Source organism: Nyctibius grandis, chromosome 9 (assembly GCF_013368605.1).
Source record: "Nyctibius grandis isolate bNycGra1 chromosome 9, bNycGra1.pri, whole genome shotgun sequence".
NCBI classification, from domain to species: domain Eukaryota; kingdom Metazoa; phylum Chordata; class Aves; order Nyctibiiformes; family Nyctibiidae; genus Nyctibius; species Nyctibius grandis.
This window is the reverse complement of record NC_090666.1, coordinates 16,776,609-16,795,916: the sequence shown is the minus strand read 5'-3', so window position 1 is coordinate 16,795,916 and position 19,308 is coordinate 16,776,609. Positions and strand designations below refer to the sequence as shown.

At 39.0% G+C, this 19,308-nt stretch overlaps 1 protein-coding gene across 1 annotated transcript in view; it reads right to left on the bottom strand.

The window, feature by feature from the left end:
- Positions 1-19,308, bottom strand: part of LRP2 (LDL receptor related protein 2) — a 132,562-nt gene that overhangs the window by 94,434 nt on the left and 18,820 nt on the right. The window contains 8 exon segments of the mRNA XM_068408324.1: positions 1,363-1,482; positions 2,886-3,029; positions 3,840-3,956; positions 5,218-5,331; positions 5,456-5,566; positions 13,969-14,085; positions 16,468-16,590; positions 18,784-18,891. Of these exon segments, the coding sequence (XP_068264425.1) occupies positions 1,363-1,482; positions 2,886-3,029; positions 3,840-3,956; positions 5,218-5,331; positions 5,456-5,566; positions 13,969-14,085; positions 16,468-16,590; positions 18,784-18,891 (954 nt within the window).

Sequence of the window (19,308 nt, the reverse complement as noted above, 5' to 3'; positions counted from 1 at the left end):
ATGTTTTTCCACAATTTTTTCAATTTTCTGTTTCTGGATAATAAAACAACTGACATTTGCTGCCCAGGGACCTACCCACACCCTCCCCCCGCCGCACCCCAAAAAAAACCCCACACCTGTCAGAAGATGAAAAAACATTGGAAGGGATGTCATTGTCTACTTTCCACAATACAGAATATGTCTATGCAGTATTCTTCCTGCAACAGATCTGTATTTTTTGCACACAACACTTGGCTGGATTTAAGACCACTCTGAAGGAGAGCCCTACCTTTATGTCAGTGCAGTGCTCAAGCTAATAGGTCCTGCTAAAAGGCAGTGTGTATTAGCTCAGACTTGGTACCATGCTAACAGGTGTCCAATTTCCAATTAAAAGCTGGCTGTGCACCAGAACCAGCCAGCAACAAGTACAAAGAAGTTCACTTTGGCATGCAAAATACCATACAGGTAGAGTCTGCACCTAGTATGACCCAGCAAGTTCTCACAGATGTGCTCTACAAGCAATTTCTAGGGTTGCTGCAGAATCTTTTACTTCTAAAATTGTGAAATATTTAACTAGTCATCTTTTAAAACCAAGGATTTTTAAAATTCTGATTTTCAAAAAAAAAAACCAAACAGATCTACACACTGTCTGGTGTTCCATCCTGTCTGTTGTTATTTAAAGGCCAGGAGATTCCTGACACTACTTACAACATGGTTTTGACATTAAAAGTCTGACCCCCATCACATGAAAACCTGAGTAGAATCAGTACATTATATTGCTGGAATGTGGCAGTTCTACTGTTAAGCCATAAAAGGAGAAAATGAGATCTTAAATATTCTCCCTACTGGAACTTCTGGTTTTAAACATTTATTAACACATAAGTGAAAATGAAATATTTCCAAGATAGTGCATTTTGGTACTGAAAAAGTGTTGTTCTCAGTAGCTTTCCAGCTTCCATATGTGTTAAAAACTAAGATCTGGATTATACACTACTGACTGTGAGCCGTTCCCCCATGACAAGTCTTGCTCCTGCTACAAATACGTGCCTAGATCTCGGCAAACCAAAATACATTGACTCAGATTTACAAGCCAGAATCAGATAGCTAGGTTTACATGGCAGTCAGAGAAAAACAAAAGACTCACTGAGACTGCACCAGGTTTGCAAATGTGTCCTTCATGTATTTCCCACATGAGAGTGAAAGAAGGGAGTAAACTTTGTGCCTCGAGCCAGTGCATTGCTTCCTCCTCTCTATTAAGAGTAACCATGCTGCCATTGCAGCCCATACACCCCTAGGCCACCCCGTATTCTCAAAAATACAGAAATCTCATTAGAGACTGAGGACTCGGCATACTTTTAATAGCACTGTAATCACCGTATTTACCAATACAAGTGCGACTGTCGTTGCTACTTATTGTATATCCTGCAGGGCAATAACACATCCCTCCTGATGGAGAAGAATGACAGCGATACTGGCAACTCAGAGCAGCACAGTGTGATATGTCTAAAAAGGAAATAAAATAGTTCAGAAATACAATTACATGGATTAGCAGTAGAACAGCTTTTTGCCTTACTAGCAGTTACAAAGCCATAGTCTTTTCTATGATGAATCTACATTTTCAGGAACAGCTTCTTAAAACAAATCTGCACAAGAAATTATGTCTAAAGTGCCATGAAATCACATATGCTCACATATATGCAAGCAAGGAAATGGAAGACAGAAGATAAGCTACTGTTAACATTAGGTTTTCAGAACACAGCTAAAGGACAAGCATCAATCTTACATGAGCCACCACTGGTAAATGCTACGTAAAAAGCTGCACAGAGGAAGCCACCTGCACCATACCTTTCTCTGGTTCCACAAGACCTACTTATGAACAACACATCCTCGAGCTCCATCTGTTGGCACATAACCTCATCATTTACTCTTTTATGCAGGAAAACTCTACTACATTATGTTAAGAAGAATATGTATATTTACTCCAATATATTAGATTATATTGGTTGGGTTGTGTCCATGGCGAAACTCTTCTTTATTTATCCTTTTCTTCTCTTTCTTCTTTTTTTCCTTCACCACTTCTCCCTTTACTTGTACTACTACCTAATAAACAACTCAGTGACAGATGATCAAACTATGATTGTAAAGCACTTGCTGACTTCCACCTCCTTCCTTTTCCTTGATTTCTTCTGTTAAATGCCTTGCTTTCCAGCCCACATCTGATGTTACTACTAAACCACTCAGCAAAGCAAGAGACACTTTTTTACAATCAGGTTTAATTTCCTATTATTTTTCTGCACTCCTACTCAAAAAGACCTGATTTTATTAATAGGAATTTTTCTCTTCCCAGAAATTAAAAATGTAAAATACCCTGGGTTCTGATTCTCAGAGGGAATCAATGTTCATAAGAGTGAAATTAACAGGAGCTATGCATGCTCACTACCTCCAACACAGAAAGCCCAGTATACCACTAACTGGAGAATCAGACATCCCAAGTGAAAAGATATTTTTGAAAATGCTAATCTAAGTGACTTAGCCAAGGCTCAGGATACACTAATTCAGTCCTGTGTTCCGACCAGCACACAATACTCCTTCTTACTTATAAAAGGGGAAAAATACAGATATTTAAACAAAAAAGGCATATAGCACACCTTTCCCTGCCTTCCTGAACACATCAGGACACAGAGAGTTAAAATTCTTATTTGTGAAACTTCATGTACAGATTTATAAAAGGAACAGTCTGTTCACAGCATATATGCCTCTTTCAGACCATCCAGTCAAAACAGTGCCAACAAAAACAGTGAGCTTCCAAAATTTCAGCATTGTTTAGGAGACAAAAGGTGAATGTAAAAAGCTATCAGTGCTGATGTTTCTACTATTCTCTGTATACTTTTGGTTCTAATACATACTGCAATGTCTGCCCGCAGTGACGTTAGTTTCATCTTCTCCTGCAGGGCAGTCTGCAGCCCCATCACACACTTTCCCAATTGGAATGCAATGCCCTGTCCCAGGGCAGGCCCACTCTCCCGGGTAGCATTCATGGCGGCCACTTTCTGTGGAAAAGAAAAACAAGAATAATGGAGGTGTATGTTTCAAATAATACTTAGAGTTTCTTCCCTACCAGCTTCCCAAAGCATCTCTATCCTTCATTATTCAGTTTCTGGTTCTTGCACACAGCTGGGAAAGACTTGAAAAGAAACATCTATAATTCCTCGTCACACTTTCTTTTACCTTCAAAGTACAATGCAAACAATACTTGTGCAGACACAGGAATCCCTTTAGTTTTCTGTGTTGTTAGAAACCGTAAACCACGTAGCTTTAGACTAACTGGTGCACCAGAAATGGAACTATAGTTTTGTGGTTTCAAAACACGCAAAGGCTGTCTGGATAAAGAGAATAATGCTCATCGTAGAAAAGGCCAATGAAAAAGAAAAAAGCCCACACTTTGATTCATTAAAATTTCTGTTTCTTGTATGACAAATCTTGGCAGGAACTGAGTTATTTTTGTTTTCAACCAATTGGTTTTGGCTATTAGGAGTCTCCTGTCTCTTAATAGACGACCTGAAAAATCTCAACAGGAAAAAAAAACAAAAGATATAAGAGAGGAGGTAAAAGAAAAAAAGATGTTGCTATATGCTAAACTTAGTTTGCGTCATATTCAGTATCACAGCTATAACTGCCACACACAAAACAATAAAAAAATATTGCATAAAAAAAAACCAAACAGGTGAAGACGGAATTCTAAGGTTTTCACAGAATAAACATGGATTCAGAACATCTTGATCAGTCAAAATTTCATGGAAGTAGCTTAGTGAGGTCTTCCCCTGAAAAAGTCATCATTAGAAGTTAGCATTAATATATACCACATCCTCTTTCGTCTTCGTTATCTTCACAATCATCATCTCCATCACATATCCAGCTCTGATGAATGCAACGGCCACTTGGGCAAGTGAAGAAGTTGCCTCGGCAAGCCGTGTAAGCTAAGGAAAGAAACACGAGAAAAATAAAACTACCCTAAGTGACTAAAAGGTTAGAAATAGTAATATCGGCTCGTAGATTAATATTCAATTATAATCTCCCTTGAAAAACTGAGCCAGTTCCATCTCTTGCATATATTGTAAACACTGCTAGTTTGCTCTGGTTTTAGGTCTGAACTTTATTTTAGAATGCTCCGGTTCTTTACAGAAATGAAAGGGAAGGCTAAATTTCTCAATTAATTGTGCAGCTTTATTAACAAGCTTCCTCAAGGTGGACATGACAAGGAGATGATACTCAAGACATCAGGAGGTAAAATATTTGTTTGCCTTGTACTCAGAGAAAAACAGAGTAAAAAAAAAACAATGAACATTTATGCCAAAGCCCTCCATGGCTGCGAAGCATTCCCTGCTAAGAGTTCAGAAACATTTGTGGGTCTTCCAAAGGACAGGCATTGCCAAAGACATAAAAGAGAAATATTCGAGGCAGGGGGCGGGGTTTGGAATCATACTGGTGTGAGGTCCTTGGTAGGATAGAGCAACTAAACAGCAACATGTGGCCTTCCTACAATGCAGAATATAGAACTAACTTTTAGATCCTATAACCAGTGGGGGACCTTTGTAAATATATAGTTCACACTGGTGATAACTCTACAGCCAGGATTCTGGCTGGAGATGCAATACTTTGGGATACCCTGATTGTGAAGAAAAAATGAGCAAGAAATTTCCAGAAATGGAACAGCCAATTAAACACCTTATGTGAACTTCTAAAGGACAACTATCTGTACAGTTTTCTATCTGTAAAGTTGTACGTTATAGTCACTGAGAATAATTCTAGAAGATCCATTCCATCTATCAGAAAATAAAAATGCGAAAAAGAGCCAAACAAATTTGGACAAAAAACAATAGCATGCTGTATCTCACTGAGATTTCAGAGTGAAGGAACTACCTTTGGGTCACACTGAAATGAAGAAAATGACAACAACATGGAGAAATGAAATTCTCTGTGTTAAGAAGCAAACTGTCACTGAATCCAGTAAATTCAAATAGCAACCACACACCCAGCCACTTAGCAGCAAAGACAACCTGAAAAAAGTCTATCAAAGTAGCACTGCAATTTTCATCTTTCCATAAAAAAAAGTCCTTGTAGAACAGTGGCTAGCTTTTGATGGCTGTATAGCCAAGCAATCTACTTCCTGCTATCTCCTTGAACCAGTTCTTAGTAAAACAGTTAAAGAAAGTGGAAAGAAACCCAAAAACATCATACTGCAAGAGTTTTCATCACTCCTGTCTCCACAGTCGTCATCATGGTCACAGATAAAGGCTCGTGGGATGCATTCTCCATTAGCACACTGAAACTGCGCACTGGTACATTCATGTGCTGAAAAAGATTTTAGCATCGAAAGGCATACAGAAAATCTGTCAGAAAACTACAGAAATCTTTAACTTTAAAAGAGGGTCTATAAAGGATATTTGTTTGGGATCACTCTGCATGTGATACTTACTGCAATTAGATTCATCAGAAGAATCTCTGCAATCAACTTTGCCATCACATCGCTGGCTTGCATTAAAACATGCTCCATTTGCACATGATAACTGTTCACATCTTGGGTAATCTACAATAAGAAATCCTTCAGTATTAGCACGAATGTTAGACTATAATCAGTCCTATATATCCAGTTTCAACAGAATATCTTGATTTATACGAAAAAAAAAAGGAACACAAAACTTCCCATACTACTGACAAACAATCCATTTATCCACTATACTGTCTCCTCCAACAGATATTTAAGAATATCCTCTAGACAGATGCTACAAAACCTCACAAGAAACAAGGGAAAAATCAGATGCCTTCCAACACTGCAAAAAGATTTGCAACCCAAACAGCTTACAACGTGATAGAAAACAATGCAACACGAAAGGAGAGCGAGCAGTGAACATTTACTTTATTTACTTGTTCCTCAGTTTTACGCTTTATTGATCTTAATAAAAGTGCTTAGGTAGAAAAGGAGTTCCTGAAATTTACACTTCCTAGGTCCTCTTAGAATGTCGTGCGTTCTCAAACCCAGAGACTTTAGGTTTTTCTGGTTTTGTTCTAATTAAGCCAAGGATGTTAAACTTCCAAGTCCATGATCAACTTTAGGACCTCTGTTTTTTATTACTTGTTTTCCCCTTCTCAAACCAAAAAAGATTCTGCAGAACAAATGGATTTTCAGTTTATGGGTGTTCTACTTATGTAGGTGACCTACAGGCCAACACAATGGATTATTTCAAACAACTTAAAACCAATTCTGAAAATAGTTATACATAGAAGCAGTCGGTGAGTTCAGTGGAACTATCCAACAAATTAAGCATGTGCACTTGGCTAGAGTTGAGTGGGAAAATATAAGCTTAAGTTAGCTCATTGCCATGTAGACAAAAGTGACTTATTTCAGTCAAATGGCAAGTATGAAAGGAAATAATTGCTATTTTTAGAAGTGAGATTTATTGAAACTTTGCCTCTATGCAGGAATACAGGTAGATAAACAAATTCAAGAAACAGAATAACCAAATTTCATGTTGTACCTTTTAGATTTTCAGTTTGAATTCTTACCCCATTTTACTTCCATACGAGTTAATAAAGCAGATAGAGCAGGCTCTCACTTCGGCACATTTTCATTCATACTCTTGGAATTCAAAACATGGATTATAAAATTACTCAAGCAGAACTCAGAAAAGCTGCAGTTTTTCCAGGCAGTAACAAACTGGTTTTGCTTGCTTCTGCTGCTCTATGTATCATCACATTCCCACTAAACTTCAATCACGTATGGAATAGGTTTACATGATTTTAACTGTTAAGTTCTTAATATGAGAGCATAAATAGCTGTGTTGATGTCCACTACAAGTCTAGCCAGACTATCTATCTCCCCGCTTGATTCATTTACATTTCTTTCATTTTCACTGCAATTAATATAAGTCTGCAACTGGCAGGTAGGAACAGTATGTGCCTAATCAGAGAACGGTAGTTGCAGATTACCAGGCTTCCAGCTACAGCATTCCTACCTGTGACCTTCTGGTGCTAGTTCCCAGACCTTCTATTCCAAAAGCCTGCACTGACCATGACAACACATGCCCTTAACATGATTAGCATCCTTTAGCCTCACTTCTCAATGAGACAAACTCCCTTCTAACACAGACGTCTCATCCATTTCTTGCTTGGGTTGGGCTTACAAACAACCCATAAAGCTTTGGAATCAACATGGATTCTGAAGACTTAACTCTGCCTACAGAGAGAAAGGGGGGCCACACTTGACACTCACTGTGGAATCAATGCTTCTTCCCTGTCTGGAAGCAGAGAAGCCATCACATGGGAGGAACCATCAGGAGTTCTACAGCATAGCAGGAAATAGCTATGGCAGTACAAGAGTACTGTAAGTATTATGGGGCACATATAAGAAAAAGAACAATAAAAGGTATTTGTTTTGTAACTGCACCGAAGTGGGAAAGCTTTTAAGGGGATTTATAATGGAGAGTTATGTAATTTTCCTCATCTTTCTTCATATTCCACAGAAATACCTCCAGTGATGTTAGAAACTGTTTCTGATGGGCTGAATGACAAACAAATAGGAAGTTGAGCCCATTGCCTTGGACTGCCCATTTCTTCAAGAATGCCCAGGAAACTAAGGACCTACTCAGTAACAAGATTTTCTCAAGCTCATATTAAACTCCCTCAGAAGAAGGGAGGCTTTGTCAGTTTTCTCTCCTGCAGCAAGCCTGGAGAAGTCCTCAGTCTGGAAAAATCTTTATTATATTATATAATCTAGTGTATAAATGCAAATCATTATAAAAACACCAAGCAGGGCACAGATGTTTTGAAGACACTTCAAAATACACATTCTGACTACATTGGTGGTTTACTAGAATGTGAACAAATGCTTCTTTTTCCTTATTTTCTTTTCAAATCTGCTTGCTGTACAGATTCTTTATTTTAATTGTAGTTGCAGAAGCAAGGACATTCTTTGAAAAACCTGATGGAGATGAATTTAACTTTTAAACTCTGTACACTCCCAATCTTCTGTCTAAAGACCAAGCTTAGTAAATTATAGTTCTGATCACAGCTTTCTCGCTGATCTGGAAGATATTTTTCACTGCATTGTGCATTGTACATTGTAGTTTTTGTACCTTATAGCATATTATTTTAACAAAATGGTTTTAATTATTTGGGGCATTAAGAACTAATCCTCATGAATAATGGCAAAGCTGTGAGCTACACCAAAGGCTGTAGCCAACACACTGCAGTGTTCAGGAGCACCTGTGCCATCAGGATAGTTCCACAGTAGCTGGGATAGCCATCCGCACTTTTATGGGAGGAGAAGTAGCAAAGATAGAAGAATCAAGCAAGAAATGCTGGCTTCCCTGAGGGCCAACCACTGTGCTACACTTTCAAACAGCTTCTAGCTAAGGCCTCTGTGGAAATCACACACAAGATGTACCTATGGCATTGTTTTTGTGGTGGACTCTGTCAACGCTGAGAGAAGAAGGAAGCCAAACCAGAACTTCATAACAATACTAGGATATCTGAAAAGGAAGGAGTGCGGGTCCTTGTACTTGTGAAAAAAAACAGGACTTAAACTTTCTTTCTCTCCAAAATTTAGAAAACATTAGCTATGAGTGAGCTGAGTTCTTCTACTCCCTTATGACCAAATGGAAAGTTCTGAATAGGAAAAGAAGAATCTGGACCTTGGCAGTGGGGAGGGCAGGAATAGGATGAACCCCCTAAACTGGAAGACCTATACAATGCATCTTAATGAAAAGCTCTCCAGCAAAGAAAGTCTGGAAAGTGAATATCGTGACATTTTGAATTCAAGTGGGAAGGTCAAATTAGTTACCGCATTTGGGGTTTGCACAACATGCATTTCCTAGCTTTTATTTGACTTTTTTTTTTAAACTAAGATTTCATTGTACACACCTGATCCCAGAGCAATGCATTTGGGTATAAAAAACCCATAGCTATGCAAGAACTGATACTGACCAGAGAAGCTGATCATACTGTCTCTGTTCTAGGGGGCCCATGGAAAAAGTGTCAGCGCTCTGTGAGTGACCTGGAACTATGTAAAAATCAAAGGAAGGGTTCTCTTTCAGGGATTCGGACATGTTGTTTTTTTCTAGATCAGTAACAGATGGATTAGAAAGAGCTAAAAAGGAAGGATAAGGTTCTGAGTTAAAAGGACGACAAGGTAGGTAGTTTGCATCTAAGCAGGTCTGATAATACAGCTGTACAAGAGAGAGTGAAAGAAGATAGTATAAGACTTGAACATGGGATTAGGAGCAAAAAGTGAAGGGACAGAAAAATATAAACACTGTTTTCTTTCACCTTGCTTTTAATTGTGAAGAGCCTCTAACACAAACATTGTTTCCTTTATCTTTTCCTTCCCAGAACCTTTGGCTAATTACAGAAAACTGAAAAGAAGAGATCTTTTCCTAGTGATCACAGTTCCTAGAAGACAATACGAGCTTTGTGAAAACAGGGGGAAATCCAGCTATGTTCATTGCAGTGCTCAGGAAGAAAGGGAGCTCTTCTTTCTCTCCCCTTCCTCCCAGGCATCTCTTTTGCTCAGCCAAAATACTTCTCCACAATCTGTCTCCCCGTAGTATGCCAGCACTCCAGTTGCAAAATATAAAGAACTGACAAACGTCAGCATAAATGACAGATGAGGCACCTTGCTCCTTGTAACCCACAAAGTGTTTTGGGGCAACAGTTGCAAACACATGTAAATGGCATGTTTCAATGTACACATGTGGAAGATGCTTGAAAGCTATGTCACAGGAATTGCTAAAACTACATTATTTTGCTCTCTACCTAACACTTTTGTTCTGCAAGCTGGAAATAAATCCATACAAAAACAGTAACAGGAAACAGTTGCAACTAGTATTTGATTCAGCAGACACTGACTTCTGTCACACAGTCAGGAATTGTAACCTCCTCTAACCCTAACTCATGTTACAAGAAGGAGAAAGAAAAAAAAAGGGCAATTTCCTACTTCCAAGTGTCATTCTTTTACAGCAGCAACATTTCAAAACATTTTTACAAATTAAAATGAACTAAACCCCTTTAACTCACTGCCATGAGTCACCACCTCACAGTGGACATATCATTGCCCAGAGAGCTCAGAGCCTATCAGAGACACCAGGAGGAGGACTTACCCCAAGCCCAAGAGTCCTATGAGCTAAATGCTATCAGGTAGTGCTCATAGCAGAGATGCTTTGAGAGCTGTCAGACTGACCAGACCCAATTCCTCACCTTAATTCCTGATCTTGATCCCTGCCATTCTAGTCTTTGGCTGCCTTTCTTACCTTGCACCAGTTTTGCTTCTTCCCTGTCCCAAACTCTCCCTGGTGGAGGTATTTCCTTCAGCCTGAACTTCTGCCTTGTCCTGTAGCTCTTACATGTAATTTGTCCAACATGAGTAACATTAGCCCCTGACCATGGCCCTTTTCTTACTTCTTGGACTACATCCCTTATGATCTCTTCAGTTCTTGATCTTGCTCACTTTTACCCTGACCTCTGCAAATTCATCCCAGACCTGGCTGCCCACTTCCTGACCACAACAGCTATTTAGCGTAGCAAACAAGAGGCAGGAATTAACAGGCAGCAACTCAACATCAAAATTAGAATCAAAAATCCAGAGTTTCTGGGCCTGCACTCCGCCCACCAGCCTCAAACAACACGTCTTTAAAATACTCCCCCTTCCTCCCTCATGGCCTCAGTGCCGTGCTCAGCTGCCAGAGCTGTACCCACGAAGCTTATTCTGTCAGTCACAGCAAAGCAAAATGGACATGGCTAGGATTTTCATTTTTCAACTACAAAGCTGAGGCAGGAGAGAGAATTCAACCTTTAAGTGAAAGAAATAAAGTATGCAAAACAGAAAAATTACACCAGTATTGGCTGCTCACTCCCAAAAAGTATTTGCTACCCCAAAAAGTCTGCCATTTCACTCTACATTTCTAAAGTTTTAAAATGAAAGTATTTGTCAGGTGCTGACTATTAAAAAAGCTTGAACAACAACCTGATATGTATATGTAAAGAAAACAAACCCCCCACAATTTTATGAAATTAAAACAGCTTCAATGACCTAATTACATGACCTGTAGCTGAAACATTGTTCCGATGTTTATCTTAGCCTCTGCATGGGTAGTTTTTCCTTGTTGTTAATCCCATTAGCAGTAAAATGGACTAAGGCTTTGAATTCCTTTGTTCTATTTTTTTACATGTTTAATTGCTGAGTTACTTCATATTGGTGGCATTTTGCATTCAAATAACTTATTCAGTAACAAAACTTTATCATCTTTACAATCTAAATCTGCTTCCAGATCAGTGAGTGCAAGGCATAAATAAACAGACATGATAAATTTGCATTTTGTTATGCTCCGTGAAATTACAGAATAAATTGTAAATAGCTTTTTTCTTTCATTGTTCATGGATGTTTCACTTTTATTTACAAAACCTTTCATTGTAAATTAAATAAGGGGAAAATAATGACAAAGGAAAAGGCCAAAATAGAGATATTCCTCTTGTATTTTTTTATATCAGGTAGTGTGGAAAAGAAAATCGATGAAACAGTGGGAAAAATTAACATCCAAAGCAAGTATTAGAATCTGCTTCAAAACAGTAAAATCCAACACTTACACTAATCCCTACTGTACAGCTAATCATTAAATCACCTTATTATTAATTTTATCTTATGGCTTCTGTTTAAAATTCCAGGCTTTGTGAAGACAGAGAAGCAATAAAATTAACCAGCCTTTCTGGAAGGGTCTTGTCATTACATTCTTCTTGATTCTCTTGTCTTCAGCACCATCACATTTCTTTAAACTAGTCCAACACTCCTACCTTCGATGTTCTTAGTCACAGTCATTCTTCTGTCTTAGAGGGACTGTCAACACATATTCTAATAAACCAGAGTAGAGGCTGTTGAATGATATGAGGCAGTCCCCCTCCCTGGGGCTAAATATGCTGCCTTCACAACAGTCATGGGGCCTACTGGCTGATGCACCAACGACTGGGTTTCCCACACAGCAATAGAGCACTACTGTTAAGGTATCTAGAGGCCCCTTTCCAAACTGCCTTTTAAATTTATTTAGTTAGGAATGTTAAACATGAAACAAAATGTGCACTTCAATTTTCAAACATCACAGAAGCTTCTAGTCTGAAGAAAGAATTGTGACTATTGCCTTTAAGACTCCACTCCCAGTCTGCCACAGATGTACTGCGTTATAATGATCACACCATTTCATCTGGCTGTTCCACATTGTATTCAATGACTATTCACAGATTTTTCAGAGGTGCTGAGCAGTCCTTCTTTTTTAATTCACAGATAATGCATTTTTTAAACACGGAATCACAGAATCACAGAATGTTAGGGATTGGAAGGGACCTCGAAAGATCATCTAGTCCAATCCCCCTGCCGGAGCAGGATTGCCTAGACCACATCACATAGGAACGCGTCCAGGCGGATTTTGAATGTCTCCAGAGAAGGAGACTCCACAACCTCTCTGGGCAGCCTGTTCCAGTGTTCGGTCACCCTCACCGTAAAGAGGTTTTTCCTCATATTTAAGTGGAACCTCCTGTGTTCCAGCTTGCACCCATTGCCCCTTGTCCTGGCAAGGGATGTCACTGAGAAGAGCCTGGCTCCATCCTCATGACACTTGCCCTTTACATATTTATAAACATTAATGAGGTCACCCCTCAGTCTCCTCTTCTCTAAGCTAAAGAGACCCAGCTCCCTCAGCCTCTCCTCATAAGGGAGATGTTCCACTCCCTTAATCATCTTCGTGGCTCTGCGCTGGACTCTCTCTAGCAGTTCCCTGTCCTTCTTGAACTGAGGGGCCCAGAACTGGACACAATATTCCAGATGCGGCCTCACCAGGGCAGAGTAGAGAGGGAGGAGAACCTCTCTCGACCTGCTAACCACACCCCTTCTAATACAGCCCAGGATGCCATTGGCCTTCTTGGCCACAAGGGCACACTGCTGGCTCATGGTCATCCTGTTGTCCACTAGGACCCCCAGGTCCCTTTCCCCTACGCTGGTCTCCAACAGGTCTGCAAATATCTTTTCTACAGTATTTTTTTAATGTGTCATAGATTTGCTAAATTAAGTTACTAATCTCTTTTTTTCCTCTAAACTTTAAGAGCGAAAATGCCAAGCTACAGAAGATACTCTTCCAGCAATGACAGCGGGTACTTTGTATCTTGGCTTTTAGCCATTGTGTTGATGACCTCAGAATTGGCTGTGGGTCTGTCACATGGAAAAGTTCCAAGCTGGCTGTCTCAGCAATCTTTTATTCCAGGGTACCATATAGTTCTAAATCACCTGTCATTCTACAGAATGTACATTTTAGCCACTTGTGAGTCGGGGATAAAACGCACTAGCAGTTGGCTGACCATGTAATATGCTGGTTTTCCTTTACACAGCATGTGCATATGCCCTTTTTTCCCGTTAACAACACTTTATTTCTTGCTTTTTTATCCATTCCTTAGCATCCTAGCCTCTTCCCCCACCTCCTGCCCCAGGTGTTGTTCTGAGCAAAGTTTACAATTATGTTCTTTTTCCCAAAGGCACACCAAGTTCTAACAGCTGGAATAGAGGCTCATATGTTACATGTCACTCATGACATGTATAAAGCTTTTCCTTAATACTAACAATGAACAGACATGCTGTTACACACTGTTATGTCTCCCAAGTCTTTAAGCCATTTAAACATGTTGGGTTTTTTCCAATGGAATATTAATTATCTTTCAGACAATGACAAACAAGAAACCCTGATCCTATGGCAGCAGCTTGCATTTGAGTTCTGCAATAATGGATCTGTATCAGAACATCAGCTCTAATACACAAAAGAATCTGAAATGAAACTCTCGTAACAAGAAGCATATTGTGGTCATCCTGTCCATCAACAAGCCCTTTAATCTTACAAATTTATTAGAATGCCACAGAGAGATGAGACGAAACCAGATCTAGTGCTAAGAATTAAGACTCACGGCAGACTCTTTCATCTGTTCCATCAGTGCAGTCCTTTACTCGATCGCACCAGTATGTACTTGGGATACACTGTCCATTTGAACACGTGAACTGCTGACTCGAGCATGTCCTTCCCGCTGTAAGAAACAGGCACTCAATCAAGTCTTTTCCATCAACTAAACTTTTTTATGCACAAAAATATTTTCCCTCTTCCTCTTTAGCTACTCCATGTTTCTCACAAATATTAGCATAAGACTTTCTCCCCCTGTACATTTGTGTATTCAAGGAGATTAAAGAACATTTGACAAGCACATGGCAGATAACATAGCTCTATGAGACCTTCTGTAGCCTGCAAGGTCACTGCTTTTCTCCACTGAAGGGGCTGACCCCTAGGTTAAAAACTACCTCCCTATTATTGTTCTGCCTAAAGATTAAATTACCAATTCTTGCTGTTTTATAGTTTTCTCTACTATTTTTTTTACTGGATCAAAATCTGTAAGTAAGTTATTTGGTCAACTAGAATGCCACAATGTAAACACAGCAGAGCTGGAGGTAAGACTCTGCTTTCTAATACAGCCAGGGCCTCAACAGTCAGGAATATTTTACATTCATAACTAATAGAGGATCAAGAATGATTATGTCTCTTCTCGTGACAGCTGTGTCAGTGAAAAGCAACCACATAAAACTCTGCAATTCCACTTTGATTCCACTACAGCTAAATTCAACTCTGTTCTTCTTAGGCAAATTAATTGAATCTGTGAAGATATAGCTGAAGGGCTAAATTACTGCTAACTTTTCCTCCCTTCTGCCACCTGCACATTTGCTTCTTCCAAGCTCATGCTATATCACAACACCAGCCCAGTCTATACACTGGCATCTGGTCTGCTGCTTTACAGGGGCTCTCTATTCCTTCTTCTGTCAGCAGTGTTCCCAAAGTAAGATCAGCTACTGGGATACCAATGTCATGAGGAAAAACAAGAGTAAGACAGTAAAGTAAAACAAGTTTGGTTTAACTCTGTGTGACTTCCAGAGCTGTCGGTCATTTTTCTCAGGAAAAATTTTTAATGTTTCAAGAAGGAAAAGCTCCTCCTGGATTCCCAAGCAGAGAGACAGGTCTCCCTTTAGAAGAATAAGGAGAAATACCAGGAGATGGTTCAAAAACAGCAGCAGCAGCAGCACAGTGCCACTGTATAGTTACTAACACTCATGATTAACCAGTACATGGAGAACAATGTTCCAGTGACCCAGTTCAAAAGTCGACTCCTTAGTTAAAACATAACCAGCAGTTGTGCTGACACCTTCTCGGAGAAAGAGGGGAGCAAAAGGCAGTTAACCTTAGTTCCAAGTTTTCCAAGTATCAAGATATAAAAGCACAAACCAAGTCTGTGAGTAAAATCCTTCCAAAACTTAAACTTGTGAACCTCCCCAGAATCAGGGGGGTTAGTGAGTAACTCCAGAGCTGTTCAGTTTAAAGAAGTTATCCAAAAATTATACGTAGAATCAAAAGCAAAATCAACCAATCTTATCCTCATCACTTCAGTAACTTCAAATACTAAAAGCAGCATGAAATCGGTTCTTCAGAACACTACAACACTTGTTCTTCCTGTCCTATGCAATAACGCAGAGAATGTAATTTGGTGCAATAATCATCTCAGTTCACTGTTCATCACTTCGGCATGTACTTAACTGTATGTAGCCCTTAAACTGCTTCGTCACAAAATTCGAAAATGAGAGGAACATATTTTATTATTATCAGTATTTATCTTTCTATCAATACTGAAAAAAGAAAGAGCCTATGGCTATGGCAGTTAGGCTACTAAATGATTTCTTTGCTCTAAAATATACAGAGAACATTAAACACATTAATTTAAAACAGCAATTTGAAAATTATTAATACACTGTTCAGCATATTAAAGTGAAATACTAACAGGAATTATGTCATAAATTTAAGCTGTCCAAGTGATAATGAAAGACTAGACTTTCAGCACATACCAGGACTTTTGGTATTCCTCCTATCTGAATATGAGAAAGAACAGCTCTGGTCATTTTAAATAATAATGCCATTAAATAGCATCACTGAAGATGGTACAAGAATCTTTAGCAATGTTTACTTCAACTGACTGATAATTCCTCCTTTTTTATACATATATAAATTTCAAAATCTTCTAGAAAGAAATGAACTGGTTTTTTTAACAATTCTGAGATGCCTACTAAACTAACTAAACTTTGTATCAACTCTGAAACTAATACACTGGATATTTCTCTCGGTTTTTTCTCTTTTTAATTAACTGACACATCAGTAATTTTCAGATTTCAAGACCTGGATATGTCTTTTTGGACATATTTTCTGTATTTTATCGATTCCAGATTTCAGATTATTTCCTTTCTAGAAACTACTTTAGAATTTTCTGGTAAAAGCTGTACTTAGAGCAGGCTTGTTTCTGTACATTCTCAGTATGCTGTTATGTGAGTTATCTTATTTCACAAAGCTGGCATAACATTAGAACTTAAATACTTACGACATTGCTGATGCTCATCTGAGCCATCTTCACAGTCTTCCTCATCATCACAAACCCATGATTGGGGGATACATTCGCCATCAGTCTGACATTGAAACTGATTTCCCTCACAGGTAGGTTGTGCTAGTGTAAGCAATGAAAAAAAAATTGTCATTTCACAGACATCTGGGAAAGCACTTTCAAAGAAAACAGTTAAATAAGGGAAAAAATGACTCAGGGTTCAAGTGTCGATTGACTAACTTCCACTAAACACATGAAGCATTTGACAAACCAAAGAAAATGGACAGAGCAGGGAGGGGAAAGCTGGCCAGCAGAAGGATGCTCAAAGACAAAATTTAGTTTAGTGAACTCCTGCATATGAATCTTCAGGTTTTTTCCTCTCCTGGAGACACATGCTCTACTCTAGAAGGCAGGTCACAGCAAAAGCTTAAGGGTCTGAACTGCCCTCTGGCGGAGGCTCTTTTTTTTCACTTCCATACAGAGTCATGCTAGCTTCCCTAGTCTCACAGGGTCTGTTCAATTGCTCTCACTCCACCTCAGGTACTCTATCCCACGTAGGAAGAAGGTCTCTCAGAACAAGCTCATAACTCTTCTCTGTGAATTCATGAGGCAAAAGTGAGGGTCAGGTCAGAACAATCTGAATGTTGTTGTCCCAGCTCCACTCTGTACTTTCCAAATAGCCAAACAACAGGGCCCATTGGAGAGAAAGAGCAAAAGAAATGTTTGAAACTGTGTAGCAGCTTACTCTGTCCCTAGTTAATACTCCTGGGAAGAATCACTAGCACAACACAGTCCAGTTGACAGGACTCTGGTCTTAACCATCTTTTTTCTCAGGATCATGTTTTTGCAGTACTGCAAAGTTAACTAGAAACATTTTGTGCTCATGGGATGATACGCAAGCACAACTACCAATGTAAACAAAGCATCAAGGGAGAAAATTAAATCACTTTGTAGATTTAGAGTTGAGAAGTACAAAATTACATTACAGGAAAAGTAATTAGAGGGATAAAATAGATCACATACTACACACAATGCACTTCATGCATACTTTTTCCGATTCCTGTTTTAAGAACCAAAGAATAATCTCATAATATAATTTTAACCTTAGGTCAGTTTTAAACAGTTTAAAACTATCTTCCTAGACACTTACGTGCCCTACTACCTATAGCACATTAACACATAGTTTTTAAAAGCACAACTAACTGAAAAAAACTGAAAAGTTTAATTTTCATCTTCCTAATTCATCACATGTACAAAAATGAGAACAACTCAACTTCATGCTTATAGCTATGGCAAATGTAACGTCGGGGTTGTTTTTTTAAATCTTCCACAAAGTCAATGTGAATTTTACCCACTTCTTGTTCAAAGCCCAACCACATCTTTCCAGTTGCAGCTCACAACTAAGCTGAAATAGCAAGCTATAGGACACCACCATTTTGTTTTGCCAGTTTAAGGCATTCTTCATCCAGAACTGCACTGGTTTTTGGAGCTAGCTAAAGTGCTAAGCAACAAATCAGACTGCCAAGCTGTGTGAATGACCTCCAATTATTATATGGGTCAAGCAGCAAAGAAAAAATCCAGTGTGAAAAGAACCAACATAAATTAGTGTTTCTTGCTCCCCATCGGCTGAGGGGCAAAAACTGGCCTAACCTGTAAGTGGGCTGATAACTGCACCAGCCTACAAGAACACTAGAACTGAGAAGGTAAAATGCAGGCAAGTTTCTGAAAACAGACTGTGGAGGAAATTTCTTCATTTTCACAACTTTTTAGCACTCAGCTTGGGAGAATCTTTGTGCATGGATATTACAGCCCATCTGAATGCAATTGTTGTCCCTGAGCTGCTGGCACTAAGGATAACACGACCAACTCTAGACAACTAACCAAGAGTCTACTGAAGGTGCAGTAGGTACAGCTTGCTGTCTATGGCCTGAAAGATCCAAAGATTTGGAGCGCAAGTGATGCTGGTGGTAGCTAAATGTACATCCAATATTCAGGACTACTGCAATAATAGAATACAATGCATTTCTACATCTACTGAGAACATTAGTCATCAAATTAAACAGCATTATTGGACATTCAGATTTTTAAGAGAAGGCTAAGTCACGTTAGAAGTTGAGCACTACTTGATTTTCTGACTACCAAAGCCAATGGACTCAACAAATATGACTCTTAAGCAGATTCTGCAGTCATCTCAAGACACCTAGGAGTTTCTTCACCCTCCAATATTCATTCTTGTACCACAGGTACAGTTGAGCACATTGGGATCTCAGTATTTCTTATATTACAAAAAAGTTGCTCTGTAGTTGTTTCACTTACGACAACCAGCTTCATCTGTATCATCCGAGCAGTCTCTAGCCCCATCACACCTCCAATCTGCAGGAATACAGCGACCATTTCCACAGCGAAACTGCCCCCGCTCACATCCTGTGGTAAAGCAGAGTAACAAGCAGGTTAGCAGTACCAGCACACAGAAACAGACAGTGGAGTGCACTCCTGTCAACGGTAATCTATCCATCACCTTAACGGCACGGAATATAAAATATGGAATATTACAATAATACAAAAATATAAATAAGTATATATATAAAAAAATCTCTACACACCCAGTCAACCATAAACAAGAACAGAACCAGCTCTACATCTTACAGGACACTTCCCAACTAAATTGCTAGAAAATTCCCATAATTTTCATATTTCTATATTATAGAAACAACAAAAAAAAAAAAAAAAAGGAAAAATAACTCAAACAAATCTCAGAGGAGCACCTACACTACAGAAACCTGTTTAGCAGGAATGTATCAATTTTAAATTCACAAGCAGTATAGACTTAAATAAAGGTAG